This window comes from Geotrypetes seraphini, chromosome 6 (genome assembly GCF_902459505.1).
Source record: "Geotrypetes seraphini chromosome 6, aGeoSer1.1, whole genome shotgun sequence".
In the NCBI taxonomy this organism is placed as follows: Eukaryota; Metazoa; Chordata; class Amphibia; order Gymnophiona; family Dermophiidae; genus Geotrypetes; species Geotrypetes seraphini.
This window is the reverse complement of record NC_047089.1, coordinates 229,726,586-229,751,932: the sequence shown is the minus strand read 5'-3', so window position 1 is coordinate 229,751,932 and position 25,347 is coordinate 229,726,586. Positions and strand designations below refer to the sequence as shown.

The 25,347-nt window shown below is 43.1% G+C and overlaps 1 protein-coding gene across 2 annotated transcripts in view; it reads right to left on the bottom strand.

Annotated features, from left to right (window-relative positions):
* Positions 1-25,347, bottom strand: part of IL10RB (interleukin 10 receptor subunit beta) — a 75,015-nt gene that overhangs the window by 14,176 nt on the left and 35,492 nt on the right. Inside the window, exons 4-7 of one of the 2 annotated variants that reach the window (XR_004539905.1) lie at positions 18,811-18,977; positions 9,659-9,809; positions 7,110-7,267; positions 3,292-3,405 (exon numbers count right to left, since the gene is read on the bottom strand). Coding sequence is in view for 1 of the 2 variants with exons in the window: in XM_033948991.1 (XP_033804882.1) it covers positions 7,110-7,267; positions 9,659-9,809; positions 18,811-18,977 (476 nt within the window). In the remaining variant the exon portion in view is untranslated. The remainder of the gene's footprint in view (positions 1-3,291; positions 3,406-7,109; positions 7,268-9,658; positions 9,810-18,810; positions 18,978-25,347) is intronic. The other variant, XM_033948991.1, reaches the window with a different exon arrangement.

Below are 25,347 nucleotides of genomic sequence, written 5' to 3'. Positions count from 1 at the left end.
GAAGAGGTAGGTTTTTATTGCTTTTCTGAAGCTCAAAAGTCCATTCAGGGATTTGATGTTAGGATTTTGTTCTACGTTAATACCTTTCAAGTACAGTAGAACCTTGGTTTACGAGCATAATTCGTTCCAGAAGCATGCTCGGCGAGAGGGAGAATTAGAAGTCCTTGAGCATATGCAGATGCATGCTCAAGGCTAGCAGAAGCAGGAAGATCTTCTAGCGGCACCGGCACGTCCTGTGGGCTGCGTGCTGGTGCCAGATTGGGGGGGGGGAGGGGGGTAAGTTTAAGTTGTTCGGGCAGGGAGTGCCGGTTTGAGCGGGGGGGGGGGGGAGGGGGGTGCTCGCAAATCGAGTCAACATTCAGTTTGCGAGAATGTTTTGCTTGTCTTGCAAAACACTCGCAAACTGGGTTACTCGCAAACCGAGGTTTGACTGTATTTGAACGTCTGAATCATATCTCCCCTATCCCGCCTTTACTCTAGGGCAGGAGTGTCAAAGTCTCTCTTCGCGGGCCGCAATCCAGTCGGGTTTTCAGGATTTCCCCAATGAATATGCATGAGATCTATTTGCATGTACTGCTTTCATTGTATGCTAATAGATTTCATGCATATTCACTGGGGAAAACCTGACTGGATTGCGGCCCTCAAGGAGGGACTTGACACCCCTGCTCTAGGGTATACATATTTAGGGCTTCCAGTCTCTCCTCATATGTCTTTTGGTGCAAACCTCCTACCATTTTGGTTGCTTTCTGGACCGCTTCAAGTTAGGAGGTACCCTGATCTCTTTTACTATAAGTACTCTGACCGCTACAAGGAAAAAGGAAAGGGATTTTGGATTTACTCATGCCTTGGTCAGTTGTAGTAGTAGAGAATGACAAGGGGAAAAAATCTATCCCCATCACTGCCCCGTCACCGGACCACCGTCCCCTTCAACGCCCATCCCTGCCATCTCCTTCACCGCCCCATCCCCGCAGCATCCACCCTTCCCTCTCGCCACCTCACTGCCCTTTGGCACCCCTCGCGCGGTCCGTGCATCTCCCTCCCTCCCCCTTACCTTTGCGGTGCGTTGTAAGGTTTCAGACTTGATAAAAGCTGCCGGAGTGTTCATGCAGTTGCGTGCATGTGTGGGCGGAAGTTGCATCAGAGGAGAAGCTTCCGCCCACACACGCATGCGACTACACGAACACTCCGGCAGCTTTTAACAAATCAGAAACCTTAATAAGCACCACGAAGGTAAGGGGGAGGGAGGTAGATAGATTCGGGTGGGTAGGTAGGAAGGAGGGAGGGGGGCTGCGTGCAATCGGTGACCGCATGCGTTCTCTCCCTTAACTGCGGGGACAAAGCCATTCACTGCTCCACGGGGCGGTGGATGGCCTTGTCCCCGTACCTGCGGTGAGCACATTTCCCCCCTCTACCATTTTGGTGGGTTACCCATGGCTACTCATGGCTAGCCACGGGTAACATTATTCTCTAAGTAGTAGTTCAAAGCAAATTACATTTAAGTGCAGTATGCATTTTCCTTTCCTCTTTGGTATTACAATCTAAGTTTGTACCTGAGGCAAAGAGGTGACGTGCCTAAGATCACAATCATTGTTTATCCACCGCAAATACCTCTGCAGTTTACAAATAAAGAGTGGCGCCATTATCCAGAACAAATTAATCCCCCTTTTTTACAAAACTGTAGTGTGTTTTTAGCGCCGGACAGTGGTAACAGCTCTGACGCTCAGGAATTCTATAAACCATGCTACGGATTTGTAAAGGGTGTGTGTGTTAAAACAGCAATAAAATACCTAATCTCAACTTAATTAACTTTTAATACATTTTACTAAAAAAGATTTTATAATTGGTAAAAGAGTTAATATGAGTAACTGAACAAGTGATGAAATTAAGGCAGTTGTACTGAGTTCACCACACTTTGACTTAAGAGTGATAGTGGGATTTGAACCCGGCTTCTCTGGTTCTCAGTCTGCTGTTCTAACCACAAAGCTACTCCTCCATACAGAGTGTTAAAGGGGAAGGGTATGATCAAATTGAAAGTCCTTTTAAGAATGAGACAGAGGTTTTCAATTTATAGCTGATCAAGGCATCAATTTGCAGTCCATAGGACAATTCCTCAAATAACCTCTAAAACAAAATGGATTTTGCTGTTTCTAATTATGGTTAAGAGGGACAGAATTGGTAAATTATTTAGCTGTATACAGATTTCCCATTTGCCTCTGGGGCCTTGTCCTTAACACAGAAATAAGTACCTACTAGGAGGAGTAGCCTAATGGTTAGTACACTGGAGCAAGAATCCCACTGCTGCTCCTCGTGATCCTGGGCAAGTCATTTAACTTTCCACTGCCCCAGGTACAAAACAGACTACAAACCCACTAAGGAGAACAAAAGTACCTGCATACAGTATATGTAAACTACTATGATTGTACCACAAAGGCAGTATATAAAATCCCTTCTCATAATCACATTTCATTTTAATATGAATCTTAAAACCATCATGGTTTATGTATTCATAAATTATAAGAGCCACATAAATTTGCATCCATGAAAGCAATCTGAGTGGTTGGAACAGATTTTGTAACCTCTAAAAAAACACTCCTTGGTTTACAGATGTAACTATTTATACCAGTGGTCTCATTTTGAATTTGTAGGTACTTGGAGTGCCGCAGAAAAAAATAGTTAATGTCTTATTAAAGAAATGACAATTTTGCATGAGGTAAAACTCTTTATAGTTTATAAATCTTTCCTTTTGGCTAAGTCTTAATAATAATATTGTAATTTATAGCTAGAGACATATGATCAAGAAACTGTTTTATTTTACTTTTGTGATTATGATAAATTTATTGGATAAAGAAGCCCCAATTATAAATAAAACTATCTCGCCTTGTAAAATCCAAAATCCTTGGTTCACTCAAGTACTTTATCTACTCAAAACACAGCTAAGATCACTTGAAAGAAAATGGCGTAAAAATAAATCTGCTGAAAATTTAAAGTTTTATAAAGATCAAGCATCACTATACAAGATAAAAATCAATCAGACCAAAAGAAATTATTACTCCAATAAAATATCAAAGGCTAAAAATCCATCTATTTTTTATTCCATCTTAAAATCTATTGTTCCCAATTCCCAGAAGGAAGGCAACAGTAACAACCCAACAGCTCAAGATCTCGCCAACTATTTTCTTAAAAAAATCAGTGATATCCGCCAAAACTTTGATCAGTTAGTGTCAGAGGATTCTATTGACAATTTTCACAATACCTATCTTCCCACTGCTAAATGTTCCACCTTTAACTTACCATCTCTAAAAAATATTGAAGATCTTTTCCAAAGAATCAACATCAAGGGTTCACGATCAGAAATTATTCCTCCAATAATTCTGAAAAGCCTTAGTTCAAGTTTCGTGCCAGTATCTTGGAAAAATGCAAAAATTTTGCCTATATTAAAAGATCGGACAATAAGTTCTGAGGAGGTTTCAAATTACCGCCCTATTACTAACATCCCATTTCTGGCTAAGTTAACTGAGAGAGTAGTTTTTGAACAACTGTCTGACTTCGCCGAATCTACTAACGTTTTACACCCGAATCAAACAGGCTTTAGAAAAAACCATAGCACAGAATATTCAATTATCGGGCTTACAACAAATATAAACTATCACTTAGACCACCATAATTCCGTTATTCTTTTTTCTTTGGACTTATCGGCTGCATTTGATACTATAGATCATACTTTACTTTTAGATAGATTAAAATCTATTGGTGTTTGCGACCAGGTTTTACAATGGTTCGTTTCTTTCCTAGCAAACAGACAAAATACAGTCCATTTCAATAATACATGTTCAAAACCTTTCTCTCTCAGCTATGGAATTCCTCAAGGATCTATACTATCACCTTTACTGTTCAATATCTTTCTTTCACCATTACTAAATCTATGCCAATCTATTGGCTTTACTCCATACACTTATGCAGATGACATTCAATTGTCTCACCCTTTAAATCCTGAACACTTAGAAGAAATTTCGCAGATCAACAAAAAACTCGACATAATTAAAAATTGGCTAGCTGCAAATAGATTAGCATTAAACATCCATAAAACAAAAGCAATACTTTTCTTATGGAAACAAGGATTAAAGTTAGCTACTCCTTTTATTATTAACAACATCCATATAGACTTAGTTTCTTCATTAAAAATACTTGGGGTTATTATTGACGAAAATTTTTCCTATCATGAGCATATAAGTAACATTATCAAATCTTGCCTCTACTGATTGCAAATGATCCGTTCAATTTCTAAATTTCTGGAGCCTAAATCTTTAAATATTTTAATACACTCATTGGTTATAACAAAGCTCGACTATTGCAACGTGTTACTAATCAACATAATACAAAAAGAAAAGAAACGTTTACAAATAATTCAAAATATTGCAGTCAAACTTTTACACAATGGTAAAAAGTATGACCATGTAACTCCTTACTTGATTGAATTGCACTGGCTCCCCATTACCCATCGCATCACTTATAAAATTTTGTTTCTGGTATTTAAAACCAGAACCATCATTTATAAATCGGATGCTTATCCCGTATAATTTATCACGCACTCTTCGATCTTTAGCACAAGGATTAATAATAATAATAATAATAATAACTTTATTCTTGTATACCGCAATACCATGGAAGTTCAATGCGGTTAACAATAGAAGAGACTGTACATTTACAGCGATGATACATATTACAGTGTTGTTACATTTACAGAGATGTTACATAAATAGCAGTAATATAAAGGCATATACTAAAGAAGAGACAGTACGTATATAGCGATGTTACATGTTATAGCGGTGGTAAATGGAGGCAATGAAAAGGCAGGGCAATTAGGTAAAACAGAAATTGAGAAAGAGAGGCCATAGTGGCTTGGGAGGGGGGCGTAGTCAGAGGGAATGGAGGCATGTCGAGGTCAGGAGGGTGCAGGGAAGGAGGGAAGGCAGCGTTAGCGGAATTTGTCGAAGAGGTAGGTTTTTAGTGACTTCCTGAACAGGTGGTAGGGCGGGGAGTTGGAGATGAGGGCGGTAAGGCAATTGTTCCATTTGCCCGCTTGGAATGCTAGGGTTCTATCAATGAATCTCTTGTAGAGGCAGCCTTTTAGGGAGGGAAAGGTGAATAGGTAGTCCCTTCTTTAAAAGTGGTAGGCACCAGATGTCATGACATGTTTTAATAGTGGCCCCCCCAAACTTGGAACTCTCTACCACAATATATAAGAGATGAAAAGGAACTCAGTCTCTTTAAAAATAAACTAAAAACTTTCCTTTTTAAAGATGCCTTTAGTCTCTAAAACAAATACTATTCAAATAGTGTAGCTAAGTCATCCCTCCTTATGTCTTTTCCTTGAATGTTCCCTTTTCTTCTTTTCAAAACATTTACTATGTAACTTTTCCCCTTTTATCCTTTTGTGTTCTTGTTTCGTCTGTTTATGAGTCTGTTTTTTACCCTTTTTATATAATATTATTTGTATGTTTTTTTAATATGTTTATATATCTTATTGTAACTCGCTTAGTAAATTATGGATAGGCGACTCATCAAATTAATAAACATAAACATACCGAGGGCCTCAAAATAGGACCTGGTGGGTTGCATGTGGTCCCTGGGCCGCGAGTTTGAGACCACTGATTTATACCATTCAAGTTTCTGGTGCTTAATTATGTAATATTCCCTGCAGTCTATCCAAAAGCACTCAACAGAGAAAAAAGTGATACCTCTCCTCTCTGAAATCCAGATAATTATTAATATAAATAAGACAGTAGCAGTTGGGCAGACCTATCTAAGCCATAGATGTAAGTGGTCAGGTGAATCTCTTACACCCATATCTTGGGGATATAGGGGATTTGAGGAGACATTTGAAAATTTGTGGGAAACAACTAAATAAATGGGCATAAATACATAAGCATCGCCTTACTGGGACAGACCAAAGGTCCATTAAGCCCAGTATCCAACAGTGGCCAATCCAGATCACAAGTACCTAGCAAGATCCCAAAAGAGTTAGCCAGATTTCATTCTGTTTATTCCTGAAATAAACAGTGGATTTTCCCAAGTCCACTTTAATAATAGCTTATAGATTTTTCTTTTAGGAACTTATCTAAACCTTTTTAAAACTCTGCTGTGCTTAACTGCTTTTACCGCATTTTCTAGCATTGAATTCCAGAGCTTAATTGCATGTAAATATTTTCACAAATTTTTTTTTTTAAATGTACTACTTGGAAGCACCACTGTAGGCCCTCTAGTCCTTGTACTTTTGGAAAGCATAAACAAGTGATGCATGTCTATCCATTCCAAACACAGGTACTCGTCGACTTACAACCGTAATTGGTTCCGACTGACAGGTCGTAAGTTGATTGGGACGCAATTCGGCCTATGTTAGACTAAGATAAGCATACTGTATTAGACTGGGTAATGATACTGTAATCATCTTAAAGTAATATTTTATCAACATTTTCTTACTTTCTAAGTCAAGCACAGTACAATCCCTTTGTGGTGAACATTTGTTGTGGCACCTCCTCTTTATATTATTACTGCTGCGTGGCGAGACTTGTGAGTGCGGGAGACTGGGGCTGCTAAAAGCTGGCGGGGGAAACTGTAGTAAATGCGTCGTAAAGTCGAACAGTCGTAACTTGAATAGGTTGTAAGTCAACGAGTACCTGTAGCTAGTTCTGTTACACAAGGAAAGTAAATGAAACAAATACAGAATAGAGTCTGGGATGGGTGAAGGACTATAAGAAAAGAGGAGTACCAAGTTTGAAGACAACAGGAGGAGAAGAGATGAATAGATGGGAACAAGACCACAGAAAGCAAAAATCACTGACGGTTCTGCAGGACGAGTCATGCGGATGAATCAAGGTTCTTAAAACAATAATCCAACTGATTAATTTTGAAGAACTTGGATGGAGAAGAAAAGGATAGACCCATTAAGACAGAACTGCTGTTTATTTGGGTGAGGGAACACAACATCAAAGCAAAGAAAACATTTTGGGAGGCTGCTAAAAGAGAGAGCATGAGAAGACCAGTCTTGTATTTCATATAGTAGGAAAACAAACAAATTTTTTTAGTTTCTCTGCGAAGGTAAAACAAACCTCTTTTAGGTGCGGTGGAAGTGAGAATGCTGGGAAAAAGACATATTTTGTTTTCTTGTAAATGTACAGTATGGCAAAGAAACTTGCAGTGACCAGTCCCCCTGTGACAGCCATGGATACCAGGAATAAGATGATAATTACCCACTCTGGTGTCTTCCCTGTAAAACATACAATTACAGCATTATCCGATCTTCAGCTCACTATCTGTATATATTTCTCTCTCTTCATCTTTACAAAACTTTCCTTCTTCCCGCATTTGGTTCAAACCAACAACTTACTCCTGCCTTGAGAGATTGGAAAGTGCTTAACACACCTTCATGTGCACCATCTGGGGCTCCTCTCTTGATTTCCTTGTTCTCTTGACTAAGGATTTGAGGTGGGATTTCCAGTGAAACTCTAGCTCTAATGAAGCTTCTCTCTTTTCCCAATTCTAAAGCCCATAGGAGGGGCCTTAGGCACCTGGCCAATTAGAGCTTTAGGCCCTTCGCATCCCAGGATGCACCGGGAGGGGGGAAGACCCGCCATTTTGAAGAGTTAAAGTTGGGGGTTCGTGAGTGGGGGGCCCGGCAGCAGCAGGCAGTGGGCATCCCTCCTGCCAATCTTTAATTTAAAGTTGGGGGGTTTGCAGGGGGCCCCTGTGGCAGAAGGGAGTGGGCATTTCTCCTGACAATCTTCAATTTAAAGATGGATGGGATGGAGGAGTGGGGGTCCGGGCAGTCAAAGCAGGAGAGAGTAGTTCTCTCTCCTGCCGCTTTTTTTTTTTTTTTAAATTTCGGGTGGTGTGGGCTGTTGTCGGGGGGTGGGGGGTGGGGGAGAGGTGTTTGTTCCAGCATATGCACATCTCTTTGAACCCCCTTCCCTCCCTCTGTGTACTTCTACACCAAGGCCCCCCCTCCCCTGAAGGTCAGTCCCTCCTGAAGGCCTGTACCCCCATCCCTGAAGGCCTGTCCCCCCCCTTGAAGGCCTATGCCATCATCCCTGGCCTGTCCCCTCTTTGAAGGCCTGTCCCCCCCTTAAAGATCTGCACCCCCCCTTAAAGGCCTGTTCCCCCCTTAAAGGCCTACAACCCCCAAGGCCTGTCCCACCCCTGAAGGCCTATGCCACTATCCCTGGCCTGTCCCCTCCTTGAAAGCCTGTTCCCCCCTTAAAGGTCTGCACCCCCCCCAAGGCCTGTCCCAGCCCCTGAAGGACTGCCCCCTGAAGGCCTGCCCCCCCCCCGAAGGCCTATGCCACCATACCTGGCCTGTCCCCTCTTTGAAGGCCTGTTCCTTCCTTAAAGGTCTGCACCCCCCCAAGGCCTGTCCCACCCCCCTGAAGGACTGCCTCCCCCGAAAGCCTGCCTGTCCCCCCTTTGAAGGCCTGTCCCCCCCTTAAAGGCCTGTACCCCCAAGACCTATCCCCTCCCCTTAAAGATCTGTTCCCCCCCTTGAAGGCCTACACCACCCAAGGCCTGTCCCACCCCCTGAAGGACTGCCCCCCCGGAAAGATCCCCCCCCCCCGTGGGAAGGCCTCCGTGTTCCCCCTGGCCTCCCCGAACCGTTTACCTTATAGCTTGAGCCTGCAGCCAAAGATCGCGCTTACAGTGTCTTTGGAGTGCTTTGAGCTGTTTCCTCTGCTGCGGTCCCGCCCCTCCTCTGACGTCAGAGGCAGGATCGCAGCGGAGGAAACAGCTCAAAGCACTGCAAAGACGCTGTAAGCGCGATCTTCGGCTGCAGGCTCAAGCTATAAGGTAAACGGTTCGGGGAGGCTAGGAGGAACAAGGAGGCCTTCCCGTTGGGGGGGGGCAGTCTTTCAGGGCAGGCAGTCCTTCGGGGAGGCCAGGAGGGAAACTAGACAGCAGCACTTCCCGATTGACCCTGTCTCCTCGCCCTCTAAAACAGGTACGGCAGCGGCCAGCCAGCAAGAGCAGCGCTGCCACTCCTGCTTTAGGGGGTGAGGGTCCAAATCGGGAAGCTAATTTTTTAAAAATTTAAATCGATTCAAATCGATTCACCCGAAGTGAATCGGTGAACCGATTCGAATCGTGAATCGGGCAGCACTACTCCAGACCTATCAGAGATTTTGGAGCGTTAAAAACTGGTGCTTAATTTTGTGCATCTTCTGGGCATCAATCGGTGTGCTCATTTTAATAGTGATAAGCTGGTTGTAATCTATTTACATACGATTATTGGAGGCTGCTAGAAACCACAAAAAAGACCACGATTAGCCATTTTGGCCATCAACAGCCCAAATATGTGAACACTAAACAGGCTAAACCTGATTTAGCATCGATTGTTAAAGGAACGGTGAATTTTGAGCATATGGGCCCAAGTCAGAAACACCACCGAGAATACAGATCAACAATGTCAAGATGGAAATAAAGCAGTCCTCTGCATTTTTCCCCACTTTTTGTTATTCATCAAACTGCTAAGTTAGTGGACCTTGTCTCTCTCACCCTAGACATTTGTCTTAATGCATGACACTTTTGAGTACAGATCTTAATATATTTTAAAGCCAAACAGTCAAGAGCTAGCTTGTTGGCTTAAAAACTGTCACATTAAACAGATTACCATCGTCTGTCGTCTTCTCACAGTGCTCATCACTGAGATGCCCAGTTTGGTTATATTCATCAACAACTGCTTGAACTTGGAGGCAGTATGTTGTCCAGGGATCTAGGTCAGACAACGTTTCTGTGGTCTGGGTAGTGACTACTTCTGTAACCTGAAATATCAGAGAAAAACCATAAGATGTCGGAGCAGTTAATAAGCAACCTGACATAAAGGCCCTAATTCTATAAAGTTTGCTTAAAGTTAGGCGTCAATATCAGCACCAATTCCATAAATCTTGGGCACCTATTACAGAATCGTGCTTAGGTGACACTCAGCATCCTAACATTTAGGTGTCCCGAATTTATGCTAGGGTTTTCTATGCCTAAAGATAGGCGCTGATATCAAACCCTCATGGCACCTGATTCACAAAGAGGCACCCAACTCAAGAAGATGTCCATGAGACACCCCTAACCATGCCCACTTTTATAGTGTTGGCACTTTGGGTTAGCGCCTACCTTTTATAGAATCAAAATGTTCAAGTTAGGCAATTAAGTCCAATTAAGACCGACTGTGAGGTGTTGTGCCAATATCAGCACTGATTAAACCTATTAAGTTAGGCACCCATATCAGAGCCTAATGGCACCCGATTCACAAAGAGGCACCCAACTCAAGATGATGTCCATGATCCACCCCTAACACTTTTAGTGTCGGCACTTTGGGTTAGGCGCCTACCTTGTATAGAATCAAAATGTTCAAGTTAGGCAATTAAGTCCAATTAAGACCGACTGTGAGGTGTTGTGCCAATATCCGCACTGATTAAGCCTATTAATTAAGTTAAAACTATATGAAATTGGCTCAATGTTTCCTTAGAAAGATCCAATCAATTTTGCCTAAAGTTATTTCTAAGGTACTCCACAATTCTCCCTCCTCATTCAATAAATGGTTTAACCTGTGTATTCACATTATTTTGAAACACTTTGTATGAGACCTCAGAACCACCACTCCTCCGTCCCACCAAGGTGTTGCTACGGGGAGATACGAGTGGTAAAATCCTCACCGGCCTCCTTAATTTAAATTTTGTGCCTTTCTTAACTTATTGCTACTACTTATCTTGGTAATGGTGAGATTTCGCTTCTCAATACGGACTGTGTGGTGAGATCCGACATGTTTCACTGAAGTTTCGTCAGGGGTCTATCCACCACCGCAGCCATCCACCTCATATCATGTGTTACAAATAACACATGATATGAGGTGGATGGCTGCGGTGGTGGATAGACCCCTGACGAAACTTCTCTCCAAATTTTTGGCTAACTAATCTCTGTGTATTACATTATCTTTGTATTTTCTTATAGCATAATCTTTTGTTAACCGCATTGAACTTAGGGTTATGTGGTCTATAAATTTGTTATTGTATTGTTCTAAAGAGAATGTAGTGTCTAAGATTACATTACATTACATTACGGATTTCTATTCCGCCTATACCTTGCAGTTCAAGGCGGATTACAAAAGATTTGACTGGACATTTTCCAGTGAAGATACAATTTTTTTTTTTTTTTTTGACAGAGGAGAGATAGCTGGATAGATTCCTAAGGGGATTTAGGGGTTGGATAGTAAAATGACAGTGCTGAACTGTGTGATATGGACAAAGAGAATATTGTTAGAGTAGGTAAGATTACCATCTAATTTTTGGGTCTGTTTGCTTGGAAGGTGTTTAGGTGGGTTATTTGGGGACGTAATATCTTGAGGTAGGTGAAGAATGGTTAAGATATTTGGATGAATTTTTTGAAAAGCAGGGTTTTGATTTCTTTTCGGAATGTTTTGAAGTCGTCCGATGTTGTCAGCAGATTGGAGATGGTATGGTTGAGTTTTGCTGCTTGTGTTGCCAGAAGGTTGTCAAACAATTTCTTGCGTAGTGTGCCTTTGAGTGGGGGAAAGGTAAAAGGGTTTGGGGTTCTTCTGTGTCTTGAGGTGGAGATCTGGTATAAGCGGTTGTTTAGGTAGGAAGGGGAAGAGCCATGTAACGCTTTGAATAATAGGCAGTAGAACTTGAATTGAATTCGTGCTTGTATGGGTAACCAGTGGGAGTCTAAGAAGGCAGTAGTTATGTGATCATATTTTCTGAGTGAGTAGATCAGTCTGAGGGCGGTGTTTTGTATGGTCTGGAGTCTTTTTATCATAGTGGCTGGACAAGGAAGATAGAGGGAGTTACAGTAGTCCAGCAGACCTAAGACTAGGGATTGGACAATTAGTCTGAATTGTGCTGGGTTGAAGAATTTTCTGATTTTACGTAGATTTCTCATGGTTAGAAAGGCTTTCTGGGTCGTCTTGTTGATTTGGGACTGCATTGTGCAGCATCTGTCTATTATAACTCCTAGGAGTTTTAATTCGGGTTGTATTGGGTATTTGGTGTTTTTGATTTTCAGTTCTGTGATGGCTGGCGTTTTGGCCTGTTCGAGCAAGAGGAATTTTGTTTTTTCTGAGTTTAGTTTTAGTTTGTGATCCATCATCCATTTTTCTACTGTATCTAAGGTTGTTTCCAGCTTTGTTGTGGTGGTGGTATCTGATGGGTCGAAGGGGAGGAGTATGGTGATGTCGTCTGCGTAGCTGAAGGATGTGACATTTAGGTTATCTAGAGTGGCTCCTAGGGAGGAGAGAAAGAGGTTGAAGAGCATAGGTGAGAGTGGAGATCCTTGTGGAACTCCGCAGGGGTTTGCCCATGGCTCTGATTTTATATCATTGTACTTTACCCTGTAGGTTCTTGATTTGAGGAACCCTTGAAACCAATTGTAGACCTTGCCTGAGATCCCTATGGTGTCGAGTATTTGTAGTAATATGGTGTGGTCAACTAGGTCAAATGCTGCGGAGAGGTCTAGTTGTATTAACACCATCTTTTTTCCCTTACTGATGTGTTGCCGGGCTGCATCTAGAAGTGAGACAAGTAGTGTTTCTGTACTATGGTTAGTTCGAAATCCTGATTGTGAGGGGTGGAGTAAGTTATGTTTTTCCAGGTAGTTAGTGAGGTATTGAGCTACTAGACCTTCTATTATTTTAACGTATATTGGTATTGAAGCGATAGGTCTGTAGTTGGCGGGGCTATCTATTGGGCCTTTGTGATCTTTCATGATTGGAGTGATTAAAATCTCTCCTAGGTCCTGTGGGAATTGGCCTTCTGTCAATGTGGTTTGAATCCATAGCATGAAGTTAGTTTTGAATGTGATGGAGGCGTTTGATAACAGGTAGGTGGGGCAATTATTTAGGTCGCTGGAGGCATGGCTGTATTTATTGTATAGTCGATTCATATCCGACCAAAGTAGGATTGGGAAGTTGGACCAGCTTCTGTCTGCAACAATGGCTTCCCCTGTTGATGGGTTTGTTGTTATCTTTTCGAGATGGGTGTGTGTGTTGATGAATGCGGTTCTGATGTTGGTGATCTTGTTTTTGAAATGGTCTGCTAGGTGGATTGCTGTCGGTGGGTGGATTCCTTGTGTGGCAAGGTAAGGTTTGGTATCAGTGAGGTTCTTTACTAGGTTGAATAGCTTTTTTGTGTCTGGGGTTTTTGTGCCTATCATTTTGGAGTAGTAGTTTTTCCGTTTTTCCTTGAGTTTGGTTTTGTATTGGTTAATTTGATTTCTCCATGCTGTTTTAGAGTGTTCAGAGCTCTTATTTTTTTTCCAGTCTCTTTCAAGTTGTCTGCATAGCTTTTTTTCTTGGAGAAGTTCGGAGTCGAACCATTTATCAGAAGGTCTGCATATTTTAAATTTTAGTTTTTCTGGGGCTAGCTCATTCAGGATGGTTTCGCTTATGGTTCGCCATTGGGATGTAAATTCGTTGGGGGCTATGTTGTTGATGGCGTGGTCTGCTTTATCCCAGAATGTGGAGGGTTCGATTTTTTGGCGTGCTTTGAAGGAGGTTTTTTTTGGAGGTTGCTTGTTGATGCTTTGAGGCCAGTTGATGTTAAATGTGTATTTATAGTGATCTGACCAGTGGGAGGGGTGCCAGGTCCCATTTGAGATATGGATTTTGGGTTTGTGAGGGTGTTGGGTCATGTAAGCAGCGACATCTAGTTGGTGGCCTTTTTCGTGTGTGGGTTGGGGGTTGAGGATCTGGTAGTTCAGTGCTTTGAGGTATGAGAGAAAATTTAGTACTTGATTAGAGGTGTGATCTTCTAGATGGAGGTTTATGTCTCCTAGGAGTAGGTTGTGAGGTGATGTTATGGAATTCTGGTAAATGACACCCAATATCTTCAAAGAACGATCTACCTTCAGAGACAAACCATCAGACAGTTTTGATTCATCAGGAATAGACTTCAGGATTTAACCATTACAGTTTGGTCTTATCCGTATTAAGTTGAAAATCATGAGTCCTACTTTTGTTTTATCAATGTGATACAGTTGGATATCTTTAATATCGTATTTTCCATTCATCATCTACAGTTCTAGCAGCATCATGTCATCTGCATATGAATAGATCTTTACCCCAAAACAGTTAAAGCCCTGATCAAATGAGGTCATATAAACATTATATAGAATGTGGAAAAGCAGGGACCCCTGAGGTACCCCGCATTGTGAGCTCCAGCTGTCTGACAATATATTATCCATTTTAACTTAATATGTTTTACTGTGTATTGTGTTGACAAAAGTAGTATACTATGCCATACTTTGTACTGTTATTTGATTTTTTTTCTACTGTAATAGTCTGTTGCTATTGCATTGTTCTTTTTTTATAATTTTTTTATTCATTTTTAAAACTTACATCAAGTGTACAGTAAATATCAACCAAATATAATACATCACTTGAAAAATTTTCAATATCATACACCAAGAAGATTTAACCCCCACCCACCTCCCAAATTCATATACAACTAATATATACCACATGAAAATAATATCTTACGACAATCATTTATATATTCTTAATGGAAAAACAAGAAATCCCCCCCCCCTCAAATCCACATGCATTGTTCTTGCTGTACATCATCTTGGGTGAAAGATTTCTTCAAAAATGAAGTAAATAAATTCAAAAAAGTATTCAGGTACATTAATTCGCTTCCGAGAAGAGTTTGCAATCTAAGTAGGTATGTGAGCGCCAATGAGAGAAAGTGGCTTGCTTAAAGTCACAAGCAATGTTCCCTCTAAGGCAGTGTCCTGCACATTAAACTCAATGCCCCGGCCGGAAGGCACCCAGAAGTGCACTGAGGCCCATCTAGTCGTGACCCTGAACCCATTATTTTGTTGGGGGATCCTGGAGGAGGGGAGGTACAGGGAGAGGAGGAGAGATGCCAGCAAGGAGAAGAGTTGTCGGTGCCAGTTCACTGCCTACAGGACGTGCCTCTCGCTGTGAGTGGCACGTCCTATAAGTAGTCAGCTCACACAGTGCTTCTCCTCCTTACTGGCATCTCGTTGGGGCACACCTGAAATCTACTGCAGCACAGTTTGAGATACACTGCTCTAACGATTAGCCAGGTGCATGCAAATTTTTTCTTATGTAAGCGACAAGTTCAAAAATGTCTTTCGAGTGAGCAAAAAGTTCTAAAAAACAACAATTTTACAGATATGCAAGTATTTTTGTGAGTGACCATGTAAAATCTATGAGCAACACTCTGCGAGGGAGTCAATCCCTAATGAATGATACTATCAATGAGCAGGAGAGGGCACAGGTTCATTGAGAAGGCAGTTAGGCTATCCTTCAGAAGGTGGCGCTAATAATAATAATAATAACTTTATTTTTTCTATACCGCTACAATCTTGCAACTTCTAGGCGGTTTACAGTGAAGAGAGCTGAACAATCAGCGAATTACAGAGTACAAATAGGGAAGAGCAGGTCAAGTTTTATTAGGTTTTTATATACCGCTTATCAAGGTTATCTAAGCGGTTTTACAATCAGGTACTCAGCATTTTCTGTCCCCGTGGGTTCTTAATCTATCGAACATACCTGGGGCTATGAAGGACTGAGTGACTTGCCCAGGGTCACAAGGAGCAGTGCAGGGTTTGAACCCACAACCCCAGGGTGCTGAGTCTGTAGCTCCAACCACTATGCCATACACTCCTCAGAGGGGTGGGACTCAGGCAAAGAGCAGTATATCTGTTTCAGTTGGGTTTCATTCAGGGAGGTCCCTACGGGAGGAGGTCCCAGATGGAAGAGACTTCCCTGAGCTTGTGAAGCTCAGTAAGAGAGAACTTTTCCCTGGCTAAGGGCTGAGAGGAGCCCTGGGAAAGAATGAAGGAAGAGACAGCCTGTTGAGAAGGAAGGTTCTTGGTAGCGTGGCTAAGGTACGCCCTCAAAATATTGGAGTGAAGACTTGTATTCCAAGAGCGAGACAGAGTTAAAACTGTGCTAAAGAGACTTTTGGCTGACTCCTGTGTTTGGGGTGGGGCAGCTAGTATTTCTGTTCAGAATCTTTAATGCTTGTTGGGTGAAAAGTCTAACTCAGTGTCCCGCAAACCTTTTGGCGTGGCAGCACACTAAACCTGGTGCCACAGCTGGAAGGCTTCCGGAAGTGCGCAGATGTCGATGCGATGATGTCACGCATCCGCGTGTGTGCGGAGGCCCTCCGGCCGTGACCCTGAACCTGTCACTTCACCGGTGGGGGGAGGGGGGATCCTGGAGGAGGGGAGGTACAGGGGGAGACGCCGGCGAGGAGGAGAGTCATCGGCACCAGCTGATTGCATACAGGACATGCCTCTCAAGGCAAGAGGCAAGTGGTGTAAGCAGTCAGCCCGCACTGGCGCCTTTCCTCCCTACCGGCATCTCAGGGCACACCTGGAATCTGCCGTGGCACACAGTTTGCGATACACTGGTCTAACTGTTCCTTAACCCTGTGAAATAACAGGGTAGTTTTCAGAGCAAATAAACTTCTTTTGGGTTATCAGCAACATGTGTTCTGGTGCTATGTGCAGCACTTTTCCTTGAATTCCTGCTCAGCCTGGTCACAGACTCCTGGATTGTAAGAGCAATTGCTCACATGCTCATGACAGAGACTTACAAGATCATGAAGGGCACGGAGAAAGTGGAGAGGGACAGATTCTTCAAGCTTTCGAAAGCTACAAGAACGAGAGGGCATTCGGAAAAATTAAAAGGGGACAGATTCAGAACCAATGCTAGGAAAGTTCTTCTTCACCCAAAGGGTGGTGGACACCTGGAATGCGCTTCCAAAGGCTGTGATAGGACAGAGTACGGTATTGGGGTTCAAGAAGGGATTGGATGATTTCCTGAAGGAAAAGGGGATCGAAGGGTATAGATAGAGGATTACTATACAGGTCCTGGACCTGCTGGGCGCGATGGACCCCTGGTCTGACCCAGAAGAGGCACTGCTTATGTTCTTATGAAAGGGGTAAAAGTGGGTTTTGAACCCTGGTTTCTTTGTTTTTCTAACTACTCTGACCACGCACATTGCCTGGACTTCTCTGGTTTATTTTGCTTCTGAATTGGCACTCTTCTGCTGTATTACTGCCTTCCCAGCTTATCTTGGGTGCTGTGCTGGCACTCTTCCTGGGTGTCTGTACCTTCCAGCTAATGTTGTTGCTGTTTAATTTTATTTTAACCAACCCATACAGCCTTAGGGACATTCAGATGCATTGTTACTTAACCCTCTGCCATGTGGTCTTCCTGCCTCTGTTGATGCCATTTATACTACAGGTAGTCCCCGAGTTACAGATGCCCGACTTTAGTACGACTCGTACTTAAGAACACGGTTGTGGCTTCACTTGATTTCACTGAGTAGACTCCTACATTTCTCCTGTAGTAGAGTCAGGAATGATGCATGGCCACATTAAGAACAGTGTGTGATTGTGCTTGCTGTATCTTAGAGGGAACACTGGGAGGGACAATTGGTCCTTTTGTCAGCTGGGAACAAAACAGCAAGGTAAACAGCAAGAATCTTGAAATCTACATGTTCTGAGTTACATACAAATCCGACTTAAGAACAGCTTTAAAAACGGAACTTGTTCTTAACCTGGGGACTGTCTGTACTCTAAAAGCGAGAAAAAACAAGGAAGGCAACCAAGTCACATCAAGGTCTGTGAGGGGGAAGCTCAAGGTGTCTAGCTTGGCTCACAACTTACAAACCAAATATAATGTAATATGTCAAAGAACATGTCACATTATATGATGTTATAGGGCGCTCTCAGTGTGAACCCTCAGTGATAGGAGCTCAGCTCCGACACTTCACTTCTGGGTCAAGGCCATAAGCCTCCACCCGCACACCATCATCAAGCGCCCTGTGTGTGCAGAAATCAAACCAATCAACAATCAAAGTGAGTAAATGAAACTCAACACAAACAACCTGAGCGACCCCCACACAAACCCTGCCAGCCAAACCCCCTCAAAAAACTCACACAAAATCACAAACAAAGTCAAAAACCATGCCAAAAAGTGAAAATCATATCCAAAAGAAACAATACTTATCCAAAACTGTTACACAATGGAAAAACCGCGCCAGGAGGAAAGGTTCAACCGCGCTGGTTTCGGGAGGAGCCCTTCTTCAGGAACCTGGCCTCCAACAGAACACAAGCAGAGAGGAAGGCTGGAGGGCGGGGAGGTACTCTAAAAGCGCCTGGTGTGATGTGGCTTTGCTCTCTTCCATCACCTTGGCAATCATTTTGCTCCTTGTCACATTTTGTTTTTGCTACACACATTTAGAGTGACTTTTTTTTGTAAATGATCCTGACCACATCAAGCTACTAGGCCATCTGTGTGTTGTTGGAGGAGGAATTCCCCATGCCTAGCGTGTGCTTTACTTTGCCCAATAATGATCTTTCTGTGAAGCTCTGAAGCATCAAACACTTCTTCTGAAGCGATCCCCTTCCTGTCTTGCCATTTCCCTTTTACCTTCCTTTTTTTTTATTAATTTTACTTCGATGTATTTTAAACAACTTCTCCCTTCCCAACTTCCTTTTTGTCTCATGTACGTTAATGTGAATTTGCCAAGTATTTTAATATATGATAAAATATTGTTTTTATTTACCCATTTTACCAGTTTTCTACAATCTCTTTATACTGTACACCGTTTAGACATTTGTTTTGATAAGACGGTATATCAAAAATAAACAAACTTGAAAATTGATCTTGACTTTCACATTGAGCTTTTTTTGGAAAAATGGTGACGATTCTGTCGTAGTTAGTGAAAAATAAAGAAGCTTAAAACACAGAGTAAGGATCATTTCAGCAGACTTTACCTGTGGAACACGGTCATCTTTTCTCCAGTACAGCACCTTGTAAGTCCAGCTGGCACCATAACGTTCCTGCAAGGACTGCTGCTCATATTCCTGAATAGGACCTGATAAACTCACGTCAAGAAGTCCGTTTCGAGATATCACAGTTACATGAGGTGGTCCAATGATCGCTAAATGTTAAGAAAGGAACAAAAATGTGAAGATTTGTGAAGCTGTAGCTGCCCTTTTCACTTTGAAAATCAAGCTCTTTGTTAAAGCATTTTAAGTACAAATGCAATTTAAAACCTGTTAAATAAAGCGAGCCCTACTGTTCTCAATTGGACCACTTCTCCCTCCTTATTCACAGATTAACAGAACCACAAATACAGAAAAACTGAATAACTTTTTCATATGTTATTCGCTGTTTTCTATTAAAAACCATCGTGAAAATGGCGAAACCGCGAATAACATGGTGGGAGACCTGGCCTGTTCCTGTAGACTATTAAACAAAATGAAATCAATGGGGTTAGGTGAGAAACTAACTGCATGGGTCAATGATTGGCTGAGTGGAAGACTTCAGAGGGTGGTGGTCAACGGCAACCTCTCTGAGACATCGGAGGTGACCAGCGGAGTACCGCAAGGATCAGTCCTGGGACCATCTCTTTTCAACATATTCATAAGGGATTTAACCCGGGGGCTTCAGGGTAAAGTGGCACTGTTTGCCGACGACGCCAAACTGTGTAATATAGTAAGTGAAAGCAGTCTCAAGGGTAGTATGACGCAGGATCTGATCATGTTGGAAAACTGGTCCTCAACATGGCAGCTGGGCTTCAACGCTAAGAAATGTAAGGTCATGCATCTCGGAAGCAGAAATCCATGTAGAACATACACCTTGAATGGAGAAGCACTAGCTAGGACTTCAGAAGAACGGGACTTGGGAGTAATCATCAGTGCAGACATGAAGGCTGCCAAACAAGTAGAGAAGGCCTCATCCAAGGCAAGGCAAATGATGGGATGTATCAAGAGAAGCTTCGTCAGCCGCAAGCCTGAAGTCATAATGCCACTTTACAGAACCATGGTGAGACCTCATCTGGAGTACTGTGTGCAATTCTGGAGGCCACATTACCGTAAAGATGTGCTTCGAGCCGAGTCGGTCCAGCGGATGGCCACTAGAATGGTCTCCGGACTCAAGGGTCTCTCATACGAAGAAAGACTGGGCAAATTGCACCTCTATACTCTAGAGGAGCGCAGGGAAAGGGGGGACATGATTGAGACATTTAAATATGTCACAGGACATGTCGAGGTGGAAGACGACATCTTCTTTCCCAAAGGACCCTCGGTCACAAGGGGGCACGCGCTCAAACTCAGAGGAGGGAACTTTAATGGTGACACCAGGAAGTACTTCTTCACAGAAAGGGTGGTGGATCACTGGAACAAACTCCCGGTGCAGGTGATCAAGGCCACCAGCGTGCTCGACTTTAAGAATAAATGGGACATCCACGTGGGATCACTACGAGGGTCGAGCTAAGAAACTAAGTCATCAGCACCCAGACTTAATGGGGTGGGTCAGTAGAGTGGGCAGACTTGATGGGCTGTAGCCCTTTTCTGCCGTCATCTTTCTATGTTTCTATGAAAGGCACAACACGGTGAACAAAGTGCTGGGAATCGGCGATTTTTCTTTGTAAACGCTTGGAATCAGCAATTTATCTATGCAAGCTGTCGTAATTTGAGGGGAGGAGCCAGCATGCTAAAAAAACCGTGATTAATCAAAACTGCGAATGCTGAAATCGCAAATACAAAGGGAGAAGTGTATTTTCTAACTACGCACTTAACTGGAATTAATGTACATTAACTGGTTAAAACACATTAGTATATGAGGCTTTAATTTTCTAAGTCAAGACACTTGAACAGTTAAGTCTGTTAAAAACCCTTTTGCTTGTTAAGGCATTTCATTGGAATGGATGACTTTTGCAACAGATTTATATGGCAAACTATTTGAGAAGGATTGTAATTCTGTGATGGTTTGATGTTTTATTGAAATCTGCATATGTTTTAAGCAGAATTGAAGTTTTTTAAATAAATAAATACATAAAATAATCATGATGTGCTCTAATGCAAAAAACCTCTCTTGAAAACTACTGGTATCAAACTAGACTAATTTGTGTACACCATTTATGTATCTTCTGCTAGTACTTTTGTCATTATTTGATGGTGGCAAAGTAGCTCCACCTTACTTGTGATGTTAAGGAATTCATAAGAACATAAGACTTGCCTTACTGGGTCAGACCAATGGTCCATCAAGCCCAGTAGCCCATTCTCATGGTGGCCAATCCAGGTCCCTAGTACCTGGCCAAAACCCAACGAGTAGCAACATCTCAAAGAATAGCAATAATCCAGAACCTCAATGAGAACATTCCAGAGCTGAGATTGTGATGTCATAATGCCTCATAGCCAACCTCATCAGTGATGTTACAATGGCTTGATTATCCTATACAATGATTTGATTGTCCTATACACATAAGAACATAACATAAGAATAACCTTACTGGGTCAGACCAATGGTCCATCAAGCCCAATAGCCTGTTCTCATGGTGGCCAATCCAGGTCCCTAGTATCTGGCCAAAACCCAAGGAGTAGCAATTCTCCATGCTACTGATCCAGGGAAAGCAGTGACTTCCCCCTTGTCTTTCTCAATAACAGACTATGCACTTTTCCTCCAGGAACTTGTCCAAACTTTTCTTAAAACCAGCTACGCTAAACATAATGTATTAGATATAAAAGTGTTATTGTATATTCATCAATTGTATTTTAACATGTTGTACACTTTCTGTAAAATTTGAAAATAAAAAATAATATATAGATAAAACCAGCTACGCTATCTGCTCTTATCACAACCTCTGGCAATGCGTTCCAGAGCCTATCTATTCTCTGAGTGAAAACAATATTTCCTCCTATTGGTTTTAAAAGTATTTCCCTGTAACTTCGAGTGTCCCCTAGTCTTTGTAAGAGTAAGTTACCGTATTTTATGCTCCATAAGATGCACTTTTTTCACCCCCAAAATGGGGGTGGAAAAGTGGATGCATCTTATAGAGCGAATACACCTCCGCCTCACCCCCCGGGCATTCTGCTGCTGCCCATTGCCCCCCCCGGTGTTCTACTGCTGCCCGTCGCCACCCTGCCCTCCCCCACCGCTGCTGGTGCTGCTCGCTGCCCTCTTACCTGCTTACTGCCACAGGAAATGAAGAGAAGGGCCAGCGGCGTGCAATCGGGTCCACAAGTCTTGCTCCGACATCAATTCTGATGTCGGAGAGAAGGTCCAGGTCAGCTAATCGCTGGCCCGGATCTTATCTCCGATGTCAGAATTGGCATCGGGGGAAGGCTTGTGGGCCCAATTGCACGCCGCTGGCCCTTCGTGGAGTTGCGGCAGCAGGAGTCAGCCGCTTTGCCATTGTTGGCAGCAGGAGTCAGGAGAAAGAGTCAGCTGCTGCCATGTCAGCAGTTGCGGCAGCAGGAGTCAGCCGCTTTGCCGTGTTGGCAGCGGTGTCAGGTGTGCGCTGCGGTCCAGGAGTGCAAGAGCCTCGATTTGGTCGGAAAAGCCGGCTTTTTGGTCTTCCGTGGAGGGCTCTTCGTGCTCCTGAGATGTCGGCAGTGCTGCAGTTCCTGCGGTGGAGCCTTGAGGATCATGACAGCCCATTTCTGTGGCAAGTTCAGGGTGTGCGTAGCTTGGTGCGGGTTTGCTAGTAGCACTGGTGGGGCACAGCCTGTGAGGTGAGCCTCTGGTTATTTGGGGTAGTGGGGTGTTGGTAGGTTGGGGGTTTACCAGGGTTTGGTGAAGGGGTTTTTTGTGCTCCTTATGGTGCCTTCTAAAAAGTCTAGTTCCAGGGGAGGGAGGGGTCTTTCTGCAGTGGTAGCCGCACCTTTTAAAACACCTGCCCGCCATCGTCATCTGCCGCCACCCGCCGCTGTCATCATCTGCTGCCGCCCGCCGCTGTCATCATGGTGGTCCAGCGCCGTCCGCCACCGTCATACTACCTGGTGGTCCAGCGTGTATCCCTCCCTTGCTAGCGGCGCACAGGTCAGGAGCGCGGAGGTCAGGTGCGAGCTTTCCGCGCTCCTATTTGGGCTCCCGCCGCTATCTGAATGTCTGCCCCGAGTTCTTGTGGGACTCGCGAGAACTCACGGCAGCCATTCAGATAGCAGCGCGGGGCCAGGCGGAAACGCGGAAAGCTTTCGCTTGACCTCCCTGCTCCTGACCTGTGCGCCGCAGAAATAGGACAAAACAGCCATCTATTTAAAAAGGTCCGGGGGTGCGGAGGACTAGAGTGGACTGGAGATTAAAGATTTTTCTGCCCATCCTACGGTCAGGGCTGCCACTGTGGAAGACAGACCTTTCTTCCTCCCTCCCCCCTTTGTGCAAGGGGTCTATATTAGGAGTGGACTCACGTTAATCAGCACCAAATTAATCTTGTGCATCTTTCTTTTTATCATATTTTTGGGAAAGGGAATTTTCATTATAATTGTACTTCCTAAGCAATGTAAACTGGAGATTGTTGATGTGTCATATTTTCCTGGGGTTAAAATGTTAACCTGTTCTGGGATGAGCTCTGACCTGCAGCATTTTTTCTGGAGCTGGTTAAAGAGTCACTCATTGTCTCTCACACATCAGAGTCATCTTCTGGTTCTGCCATTTTGTTACCTCTTATTGCCCAATAATGGAGCTATATTAGGGGCAGAAAGGGATTTCAGTGCCTCTTGTTTCCTCCCCCAAGGGCTGTGGTTTCTCAGGCATTGATGCCACATAGATGTGTTGTTGAAATAGGGTGGTGGGGGGGTTTTCTTGTTGCTTTTGGGGGATGGGAGATATTGTAGTTCTAACGATGTGAATATTTGATGATATTATGATTGTCACTTTTGTGATCTTGTTACCACTGTTGTGTATTTTGTATACTGTTCTGCTCAATACAAATTGTTTGATCATAAGAGAGGGGGTGGGGGAGTGAGATGGGGTTGGGGTACTTTCTGTAACCTCTGCTGGATGATTTAATATATTCTTGTATTCTATATTTTTAAATTTCTAATAAAAAAAGATTTAAACTTAAAAGTATTGGAGGGTAAGGGGGAATGATTTAAAAGTACTGGGGGGTACGGGGGATGATTTAAAAAGGTACTGGGGGTGAAAAGAATTGTTAGTCCGCTGGGACGGACCCCTCCTGTTCCGGCCTACCACTAGATTACCAGAGGGGGGAGAGAGGGTACAGAGCCTGGCAGGGGTGGGTGGGACAGGGTGCAGAGCTTGGCAAGGAGTGTGGGATTGTGTGCAGAGCCTTGCAGGGAGAATTTGGTTCAGAATGCTTTTTTTTTGTTTCCTCCTCTAAATCTAGGGTGCGTCTTATGGTCAGGTGCGTCTTATGGAGCGAAAAATACATAGAAAACTACTTAAAACACAGGGCCACTTTTACAAAGCCGCACTAGTGGCTGCCACGCGGCAACAGCCCCGAAGCCCTTTATTTGTTGATGCTTTTTTTTTTAGATATATCTTTTTTGGTAAACTTGATGAATCGTTTATGATCCACAGATAAGCTATTAATCTGTGTCTTATGACATGCTATTTTTATCTATGTTTCTTAAGTTCTGTTTTTATGCAAAGCTATGTTAGTATTTTTTAGCTATAAAATTTAAGGCATATTTGTATGTTTATTTTATTATGATTTAAAACTATGTATTTATATCCTGTTAACCATTTTAGTTGTAAACGGTATAAAAAAATTTTAAATAAATAAATTCCTAACATTGTAGTCTACATTATTGAGGCTATTTTTTGCCTTAATAGGCTAGGGAAATTTTTTTTAAAGAAATTATTCATAATATTTTCGAAACAGGCATAAAAGAAAAGTCTTTTCATTAGTCATTTATTTATCTTCAGCCACTGCACTAATCTCTAAAACTCTCTCATGTAAAGGTTTATCTTGAAGGAAATTCTCTAAATGCGATGGATCCACAAATATCTATTTATCATTACATAAGATATCAAACATTTACATGGAAATCTAAGAAAGAAAGAAGCCCCCATAGCCAAAACCTTAGGCTTAAGCTGTAGGAATTTGCCTGGATATATCAGGAAAAACTCTTAGGGCTCCTTTTACTAAGGTGTGCTAGCGTTTTTAGCACACGTAGGATATTACCGAGTGCTACGCGGCTAGAACTAATGCCAGCTCAATGCTGGCGTTAGCATTTAGCACGCGGGGCGATGTAGCACACGCTATTCCGTGCGTTAATGTCCTAACGCAGCTTCGTAAAAGGAGCCCTTAATTGTTGACCACAAAACAAGGCCTGCTTTTTAGCAAAATATAGTGGAACCTCGGTTTGCGAGTAACCCGGTTTGCGAGTGTTTTGCAAGACGAGCAAAACACTCAGCAAACTTTTGCCTCGCAAACCGAGCATGTTCCGATATGCGAGCACCTCCTCCCCGCTCTAACCGGCATCACACCCCCTGAACCGGCATTGCACCCACCCCCTGTTAGAACTGCATCGCAACCCGTGCTGAAAGCGGCATCCGCCCGC